Genomic DNA, 9,884 nt, shown 5'->3' with positions numbered 1-9,884 from the left:
CACTACTGTTCTTTCCTAACAGCTTTCCCACATTAATCCTATTTCTCTGTCTCCTATTGATTTTTTCTTATTTTTTAAAGTCGTTTTCGTTCTTTTTTTGTCTTTTTCTTTTATTTCACGTCTCACCAATGTTATTTGATGCAAAACATAAATCTAATAAGCACCTCCAGCGGCCTTACCGTTCCAACCTGATTAATTGCAAAAAAAAGCAAATGCTGTGGAAAATGTTCCATTTGTCCAATTGACACTCCAACTGAACGATTTGAGGGAACAATAAATAATAGAATTCAGAAAAGAAGCTGAACAATGCAGTCTTGTAGAATAACGATTTCCCTTTCGAAAGATGTATGATATTTTTCTATTACTTTTGGTTTTTATTCATTTTTATGTTCATTTTTCACTACGAATAAGGAAGCACACACTTCTTCCTCAACTTAATAGCCAACTGGAGAGAGAACGTTAAGTTCATCTTCCTCCTAGTAATTTAAAATATTTCAAAAATTGTGAGGAAAAACAATGAAAAAGGCAAAGGCAACACAGGGGGGAGGTGGAGCAACCGTAACCGTGGTCACCCGTTCGAATGACAAGATAAAAAAAAAAACAAACTTGGGCTTCGTTATCTTTTGGGAGTAAAGAGTCCGTCTATAGGATAATTTCACTATTATTTAACGTATAGAAAAAAAAAACAAGAAAATAAAAACAGATTCATTTTGTCATTTAGATGGGTGTAGGGTATGAACTGAAGCTTTCGTCAGGATTCATAAAGGATATTTCGTATTTCTGCTACTATCCTTTAAGAAAACTATATCTTGAAGCTCACCTACTAAAGGAAGGAAACCAACATCGAAAATCCCCACTGCATTCCTAAAGCGGAGTACGGACTAGATTCAGCAGAGAAAATTGTTTTGTAGCCGAATAAAGTAAGGTGGTTTATCGAAAGTATTGTTAGGATAAAAGCGCATTGCATACTGCTCCTGTAATCTCAAGTCGTTGAATGGCCGTTAGCCATCCCTTTTAACCTGTGGCAAAGAATTGTTTGTGGTTTTTTCGTTCAAATATCTGTTTTAAATCGTAAGAAAAAAAACTGGACTAGCCAGCTAGGATCCTTCTCATGACTCTATTTGTCAAAAATGTTTTGAAACAAAATAACACAAAAATTAATATCAAATAAATTAAATAAAAATGAATTCGCCGTCAAAATAACCACAATCTCTTGTTATTTGGACCACTTCAGCGATTGATATCACCTTCTCAGAAAACCGTATTCAAAGATTCGATACACCGCTGAGAACGAGACTATTCCATAATTTTGTTCTATTTCTGGGCGATTACCCAAAGGGAAGCTTCAGAGTTTTCTGTCCTCCATGCGAATTCACACTTTAAACAGTAAACCACACTAGAATCGTTCTAGAAAAAGCTTCATTAGAAGCCAAAAGGCAATGTATCCTTCATTTTTATCTCACGAAAGTTGTTTTTGTTTTACTACTGATGGAATGATGTTTGAATTGGATTTTGGCGGAGGTATGCTGGATTATGTTTGAAAAATCCTGCAAAAACATCGCACGGTGGGTGGAACTAAATTTTCAGCAGTTCGAAATGTCCTGCTGCATCTCCACATTACTGAGAAGTACTTACAGAAAGTCTAAATCGCCTATTCTTTTCTCCTCCCTCCGTATTTCTCAGCTCGTGTAACGAACTACATTGGAATCGTATTCTAGTGCTGCGGCTTCAATAGTAGCGTAACTCGAATCTCTCCGAAGGTACAAAAAGCACAGAATTTTCCAGACAACCTTATGAATAGGTTGTCTGGGAAATTATTGAATCTTCCTATCTTTATCCTTAGATCTGGTACACCTTCAAGGATCAGACTGGCCCCTGAAGGTGTACCGGATCAGCGAAATATACATGTCTCAGTTGAAAAGCTCATCTAGGTGAGTTTTTATGATTTGCCTTCTGTAAACATAATTTGTTCGATGATTTTTTTTTACTTCTAGAATATTTCTTGCATTATTTTCTCCCTCTTGTTTTTTTATAGCAGTGAACCACCTCTCTCACTGTTCTCTTTAGTCGGTGTTTATCGTTTTAGCTAATGGTTGTGAATTAGTTACAAAATGTTTTTTCTTTCATTCCTCTGTTTTACTGATGTATTATTACTGAGATGAAGTGTAGTGAAGCAAAAACTCACTTCTGTCTTCAATTCGACATATTTAAGATTTTTAGGGGTGTTTCGAATACGTCCAAGGACGACTCACTTCGGAGAAGATGCGGATAAGTCGTTAGGCCAGAACATCCACCTGCCGGTTAAGTCAAGCAAGTCAAAGCAGTCAGATGTTCCACTCCTAAACGCGGTGCACTTCTTTTGCGCTGTCGATATTTTTTAACCTTAAAAAGAAAATTTAAGCACTGTATTACGTTTGCCCTTTTGCTGGTGTTTCTTTCTCCATCGGTCCTTGATACGTCTACATGTTATCTTCGGATACAAAGTTCATGTTCTACGCTTCACATTGTTTCACGTGACCCCTTCGAACGTTCGTATGTCTCTCCTGTTGACTCTCAAACTTGTAGCGCTTCAAAACAGGAATTCTTTGACTTGGGATGCATGACATAACACTTGTTCAGTCCCCTTCGTGGTTAACTAATCTAACTAAGTGGAAACAAATAAATGAACTACCAGCAACTTTAAAACATTTCTCGGTCTCTCCCTGCAATCTCAAGGAGAGAGTCATCCGAACGCGAGCGCAGCCGACTTAAAGGACTCCTTCAGAGCTCGGAGCTGCGTCCCGCAACGAACGTTGTGTTGACGGGCGGCCATGGTCTCACCGTTCGTTTGATGTTAATCAATCGATGGGCCGCCGTAATCGAGGTGAGATTAGTTGATTATTGATGAGGATTGGTCCAAGGTTTATTCTGGGTATTAGGGATTCCTTCGAGCATTTCTTATTTTGATTTCGTCACTGGGGTCCTCGATTTTTGGGTGAAACACCAAGTTCAGTGTACCATTTTCAGGATAGTCAGTGGATGTGGTTGCTGATCCATCGTTTATTTCATGGTATTGAATGGTGAGATGAATCTTGGCAGACCTGATCGATCTTTATGCGATGATTACATGTTCGGTATGTTCTAATCAAACTCATGTTGAATCCTAAAAATTCATCTTCGAGCCAAATTAAACGTATTTTTCTGTCTAGTTCCGGACAATTGTTTCATTTTCTTTGGTTTTGATTAGAGTGTTTCGAAGTCAATGAGGACTTCGATTTTGCAAGGAAAGGAAAAGGGGGTTTCTCCCAGTTGTGATTTTTCAAATTTGTTTCTTCATGGAAATGAACTGGATAAGTGAGATTTATGAATTTCCATAGCGAATAAGACGAATGGTTGGATGAGTTCTTACGAATTTAGTGTGTTTCTTAGGAAAACCTGGCATATTCATTCTTCTAGATGCTACTTTCATTTATTACTTATTTGTTTCTGTTACTTGAAATTATTTGTTCAGGTTGTATTCGGGATGATGACGAAAACGCTTGTGAGGGTGTAACAGATGAAATTGATGCTATTAATGACGAGACATTCGGAGATGATGTTCAGGGCTCAATTAACAGCGAGCTAGAAGATTATGCAGCTCAGGTGGGTCCCCATTCTTCCCATTTCTATTTCAACGTTCAATTTCACATGCACTACTCTAATTTATGTTTCATTTGTAATTCTATCTTTAATGCAGACGGCCTTTCTACGGCTTGACGATGGAGCCCCTTGGGATGCTCCGGGCTGCTCGAAAGCTCCGGCACCTGATGCTTCAAATGTCCCGATTCCCGACTTTGACATTTTTGGGAATTCGTCGTTTTCAACATTCGGTAGTGAAACAATGGTTGGTTCTTCTTTTTACAACATTGCTACTTTTAAATGTTTTCAACAAATTTATTGGTGAGAATGTGCGCACTGATAAATTGCTCTGTACTTTTTCGTTTGTTTTTGTTGTCTGCGACTCAGCTTGAAAAATTGCTGAGACGGTATTTCCTATTTATTCGTTTACATATGACTGAATGAAATGTGCTAAAGTTCTCTTTCTCACGAAGTCGAGGTTACAGGAGCACTTTTCAAACAAATCAGAAATCCATTTTCGTCTTAACAAATGACCTCTTTAGGCCAAGCTGGATTCGTTGTGGAACCAACGATCGCACAACCTTTACGAGCTTTGGGAGGAACAGAAAGGCGCTACCACTTCTCAAAAAACTGTAAACTCGACGCAACAAGCGGTGAGAGTAATATTCTGCATTCTAATATTCTCTTATTTTTCATTTTCTTTTCGTTTCAGAGCGATATTTCTTCGAATAGTTTCAATACCGCGTCGAATGCGTATTCCACACTGAGTCGGGTCCCACATACGGTTGTTTCTGCTTCGAGTCCTTTCGTACAACCACGTCCTTCTGTTTTGCCGCCAATGCCTCGGTGTTCCACGGTGTGTTCGTATTTCGTTTTGTTACAATGTGAAATCAACAATATTTCAATAGCTAAGAACTTTCATTTTACCTTACTTGTTTTCCATCGAACCTTGGACTTTTCACTTGTGACTATCCATTTCAGTTGGAGGATTTGGAACGAAAACATCTGCCAAATGTTCAATCTATCACTGGCATTTGTCCCGTTAATAATGTGAAATCCACCGTTGTGAACGCTACTGATCTGGAGCGTCGATTTCTTGAAGAAGCAACAGCTGTGTCGCCATCTATTAGGACTCAAGTATCTCACTGCATGCCACAACAAACGTCTTTTACTTCTTTGCCTTCACCCCAAGGTCAAACTCATCCTGGACTGGTAAGCCTGTTATCTTTGGCGACTGTTCAGTCACACATGGAACTAGTGATTCAAAACAAATCATTTCAGGCACCCAGTATCCCTCCTAATTTTGGAAATATTCCGCCGCCTATACCACTACCGCCATTTCTTCCCCCATTACATCCTTTAATGCTACCCCTTGTACCGATCTGGCTTGAACATCTCACTGGCCGAACACCATGTCTTCCGCCGGGTTGTCCGCCTATTCCACCTCTTCTTCGAGTCGTATTCGATACTGTGAAGGTATCTATGCTTAAAATTTCGGCTATCTTATGTTTCTGTTCAAACAGTATAACTGTTAAACGATTTTTGAGAAAGTTAGGCTACTTTCGCTGATTGCTTATAGGATCCTGTTCTAATTATGGAGATGCTTAGAGCGCCGCCTGGTGCCCCTCCTCCTCCACCCCTCCCTTTTCCGAGTCAAGGATTCGATCGTCGAACACCAGTAAGTGCATTTCTTGAATTTTTTGTTTCTCATTTTCTGTTCAAGAAACTTGCTCTTTGATTGATAACTTCTCTAAAATGTACATAAATCTTAATTATAATATGTAATATAGACCATCTTTTATGTAGTGACTCTTCTCATTGATTCAATCTGGAAACCGAATCATATGGGTTTTTGTTGACTCTTTGCCCTCTTTGAAATAATTACAAAGTCGAATTCTACGCTTCAATTTTGATGTATTCTCGTTTGCTATTGCTTATTTTTAGTGGCAGAGAAAAGCGCCGGGTATGCCATCTGGGCGCACTATAGAAGATCTTGCATTCGATCAGTTTGCTGGCTACATGTCCTGCAAGGAAAGGGAATGGCTTGTAAAGATTCAAATACTGCAATGTCAAGGAACAGGAGTGCCATATGAGGATGACTACTACTACACAGTGAGATTTTGTCCATTTTTAATGTGCTCACAATTATTCTTCGGGATGTTTCTACTCCTAAAGCATTTTATTCATGGAATTGCAGATGTGGAGGGAGAAGCAAATAGCACTAGGTTGGAAGCCGAAACAAATCGGTACGGTGCAAGAAGTGGCTGCAGACAAAGGGACGAAAGTATGGCTCCATGTAGTGTAATGAATTTTAGTAAAATATTGTAATAGGAAGTGTTTTCAGGACCACGAACAACGAAGACGACGTATTAATGGTTCTCGATATGACTCACCGAAGGAGCCAAAAGAAATCGTCCCTTTGAATGTTAAATTTGCAGGTTCACTTGGATTACCATCTAAGTCGTCTACAAACAACCCAAGACATGTATGTCTTTAAGGTCGTTCTGTTTCCACTTCGTTTCCTTACATGTTCGGCTCATCAGCAACGTTTCAGCTCATTAGCGTCGAACACGGTGTCGAGAATACGGAAGATGATGCTGCACAACGTGCCGGAAAACAAAGGAAACTTAGGACGCTACTGCTACGACTGGAATCTGCTCTCACTCTTCTGATTGAATGTCAGGATAGGCGTATGAAAATGCGTACTCCTGGACGAAACAAGTGAGTGACCGTACTCATCTGTGCTCCTTGTTTTACTTTTTTCGGGGTTGCCTTGCGGCGCTTTTCTTCTTTGGGATATACCACATCTTCGATTAACCATATGCTGTCTCACATGTCTTCAGTAGTCGCTAGTTTGAAAAGTAGCTGCTCCTTTTTGCATTCTAAAAATCACCTTTTAAGGGTAGCATGACACGAGATTGACGATGTGGGATATCTGTGGGACAATATAGAGTTCGGATTGCAGATCACGAGTATGAGCGTGATCACGTTCAAATGCCCCTAATGCCGCTTTCCACGAACTTTTTCGGGAATGATCAGGGGGAATTAGTCGTGACAGCACTCATTTTCGTAATCTAGAATCCAACGCAGTTAATTTCGTGATATGTTGCATCTAACTTTCTTTTCAGCGAAGCACTGGTATCGGAAATTTCTCTTCGCGTCGATACTGTGTTCAGGGAGCTTATGACAGAAGATCTAGTTAAGATTCTTCAAGTGCGTTGTCACATCCTCTCGTAGAGATTATTTTGTTTTCTTTTCATTTTTACTCTCACTTTCCATTTCAGCTTGGCAAAGGGCGTTCTGTTGTTGCACGCACTATTACTGTTGGGTGCCCGAAAGATGTTGTTCGCACAGTTATGGCATTGTTCTCGGTCATGAGTTCGTGTCCCAAAAAGTACCTTGAAGAAGTATGTTCATACTTTTCAATTGCTTATTGTTATAACATGATTTTGAAGCTTTGCAGATCGACAGTGACCTTGTTCCATCGATATTCGATGGTTTGATGACGCTGACTAGGGAACAGCTCATGACTCTTTCTTCAACGCTGTGTGTGGACTCTATTAAAGAAAATCTTTTGCAGAAAAACATGGTGAGATTTTTCCTCTTCTGTCGATTTTGGCATCGTGAGGTGCTCACAAATGTTCCCCGTTGCTATTTTCTGTAGCTTCAGAGCACCAAAAATATCCTTGCTACAGGCTCAGTGTTCGTGTGTATGGGGAGGGTTGTTAGCAGCGGGTGTGGTTATTTCTTTTTACAACCGAATGGATGTGTATCCGGGACATTTTTCTTTCTCCACAAAGATTATTTGTTCGCTTCTGAAAGTCGTAGTAAACACTTAGGTTCTAGAAGATCAGTATTTTCTCTTCAAATTAGCGCTATTTAGTTCGTTTTATTTGTAATAGAATCCCCGTTTCTCTGAAGTAATTGTTATAGTTATATAACAAAATATTCACAGGCTACACATCGTATAACACATCTAGAAGTTTCATACTGTCAACTTTTTGTTGCATCCTAAACTTTTGGAAGAGATTAACTTTTATAACACTTTTCCGTACTCTTTTCTTAGTTTTCCTTCAACAGTGAGATCGTTGGACAAATAAGATGTGTTCTTTCTAATGTACGTAGCCTTTGACACTAAACATATGCATGGATCAACAAAAACAAACTTTTTGATATCTGTGATAGTTTTCTTATTAAAGCGAATAGTATGTCAATAGCACATTTTTAAAACAGCAATAGCATAAACATCGTTACGCCCAAAGATCCAATTTTATGAAAATGTTTCTGGTTCACAGAAAGCGATGAAAAAAAACACTTTTTTTGTGCAACCAGCACGATACATTTATCTACCCCTAGAAGATCTCACGTGACAGCAACACATTTACTATCTTGAAGCTGTAGCTATTTCAGTTCTGTCGTGATGCTTTCCTGACGCTGTTGTTCGCTTGCGCCAAACGTAAAGCGATTTCGCAAAGCATTGTACGTTGGTTGTGCAATCCACCGGAAGAAATAGACTTCGTCAATGGATGGTACGTGTTTTTTTCGATCAGTTTATATTTGGTTGCTAATTTATTCTCATTTAATTGTTCTCCTTTTAAAATCTGTGGGGTTTTTCTTATTAACCACCTTCTTCTCATTCCCCATTCTCTCGTTAATTCCGTTCTGACTATTATTGACAACTAAACTGATTTCGAAACGTTGATACTCGGTAGTTCTTAGAGGGCATACAAGGGATGTTGGCACGAATTTTTGGAAAAAATTTATGAAGTATGGTTGTTAGTTCTTCTTTCTTTCTTAATCTACGCGATTTCCTGTTGAAAGGGCAATAATAGTATAATTTTTTAACGAAATAATTTTTCCTTTTTTCTTTTTTTTCGCGAAAGTTCTTCCTCAGTCTTTGGTACTGCTTAGAATCGAAATTTGCCATGAATAATGATCAGTTCTTGAAGAAGTTGTGTTTACAATGAAAATAATTGACCAACTATTGCTTGAAATCTCATGTTTGTTAGACGAATTTGTGTTCATAAGTTTTCATTGCATTTGTAGTTAGTTCTTCGCGATGGTAGATTTTTTTGCTTTGTAGCTTAATATAAATTGTTTTCTGTTTAGAAGAAAATGAAACGTTAGGGCACTATGTGTTTCAAATTTTACTGGACGACTGACAAGTCATAAGTTTCGTTCTCAGGAATGAGAAAGCTTCGGAAAAGTCAGGTCTCGGTTGTGGACAGAGAATAGAGCGGTTGCATTCTAATAGTCAATCTACAAGTTTCTCCTCTTCTTGTTCTTAGGACGAGCTTGCCATATGAAAGAACCTGCTCGTAGTCTCCATTTCCAGCCAATACATGCTTGGAGAATTTTGATCAGTAGATTGCATAATTCGACAGAAAAATCCAAGCAAATTGACAGCATCTGAAAGGAAACCCTAGCTCCAAGTTGCGTTGGCGCAGTCCCAATGTAGGTTATAAGTTTTGCGAAGGATGGTAGGTACATTCAGACTTATAAAGATATAATGATTAGTACTTTTCGTAGCAGTTACTGAGATGTATCGTTCTAACAAATATTATTCATTGTGTTTCACACAAAATCTTCGTATACATCCGCCTCATCGTCTCAGTCGAACTCGCTTACAGGAGAAAAAAATGCGCACTTGCTCCTGTATGTCCTTAGATCTACCGTCTTTCATTCATACGTCCGGTAGTCGGGACCTCTTCATTTTTGGACGGATGGCGAAGGGATCCTCATCACTTTCGCCGCACCCCATGAGCTAGACCCCCTTCACCTGTGGAGGGTCCGGCTCCTCCCAATGCACCTGTGCTTTCACTTGCGAGGAACAACATCCTGTTACTTCTGCAATATGTTTGACTTGCTGTATCTTCGATTTAAAATGTCAGAATTTCTACATATACCGGATAATTTTGGCTCAATCTTAAGTTCATCATCATTTTCATCTGCAAGCTTGAAATGAACTTGACATAGTTACCGATATTTTCTTTGCAATATATTTATACTTATATACGATATTTTTCTACAACCTGAAGTGTTTCCTTAAAGGTCATCCATGTTGTCGAGATGGCGCGAGCTTTTACCACGCTTGATGGACTCGGATGTGCAGATGTTGGCGGATTGGTTACTTCTTCTTTGCAGTGATGCCCACTTCAACTCACTCGCCAAATTACTTGCGAATTGTCTTCTTGCGTGTAAATAAGCTTACTAGAATATGTAGATGTTTCGATATGAATCAAACCGTATTTTGTGAGTTTGCCTGTCGGGGTGCAGTTTCCTTCACC

The 9,884-nt window shown here is 39.1% G+C and overlaps 1 protein-coding gene across 2 annotated transcripts; it reads left to right on the top strand.

Moving 5' to 3' along the window:
- Positions 1 to 3,046: 3,046 nt before the first annotated feature.
- Positions 3,047 to 9,802, top strand: RB195_017994 (uncharacterized protein; the record flags this gene model as incomplete). 2 transcript variants are annotated; one of them, XM_064185220.1, is made up of 18 exons in its annotated part: positions 3,047 to 3,113; positions 3,491 to 3,621; positions 3,716 to 3,862; positions 4,140 to 4,250; positions 4,310 to 4,453; positions 4,579 to 4,809; positions 4,879 to 5,073; positions 5,177 to 5,275; positions 5,542 to 5,709; positions 5,795 to 5,881; positions 5,942 to 5,972; positions 6,036 to 6,082; positions 6,152 to 6,318; positions 6,726 to 6,810; positions 6,882 to 7,004; positions 7,061 to 7,186; positions 8,008 to 8,126; positions 9,649 to 9,802. In XM_064185220.1, 18 exons carry the CDS (start codon positions 3,047 to 3,049, stop codon positions 9,800 to 9,802), a joined length of 2,232 nt encoding a protein of 743 aa, XP_064041101.1. The 2 variants fall into 2 exon arrangements, with proteins under 2 accessions (XP_064041101.1, XP_013296456.2); XM_013441002.2 differs by having other exon boundaries at positions 5,942 to 6,082.
- Positions 9,803 to 9,884: the final 82 nt, after the last annotated feature.

Source organism: Necator americanus, chromosome II, assembly GCF_031761385.1.
Source record: "Necator americanus strain Aroian chromosome II, whole genome shotgun sequence".
NCBI lineage: Eukaryota > Metazoa > Nematoda > Chromadorea > Rhabditida > Ancylostomatidae > Necator > Necator americanus.
The sequence above is the reverse complement of the archived record's forward strand: the minus strand, read 5'-3'. Positions and strand labels throughout refer to the sequence as shown.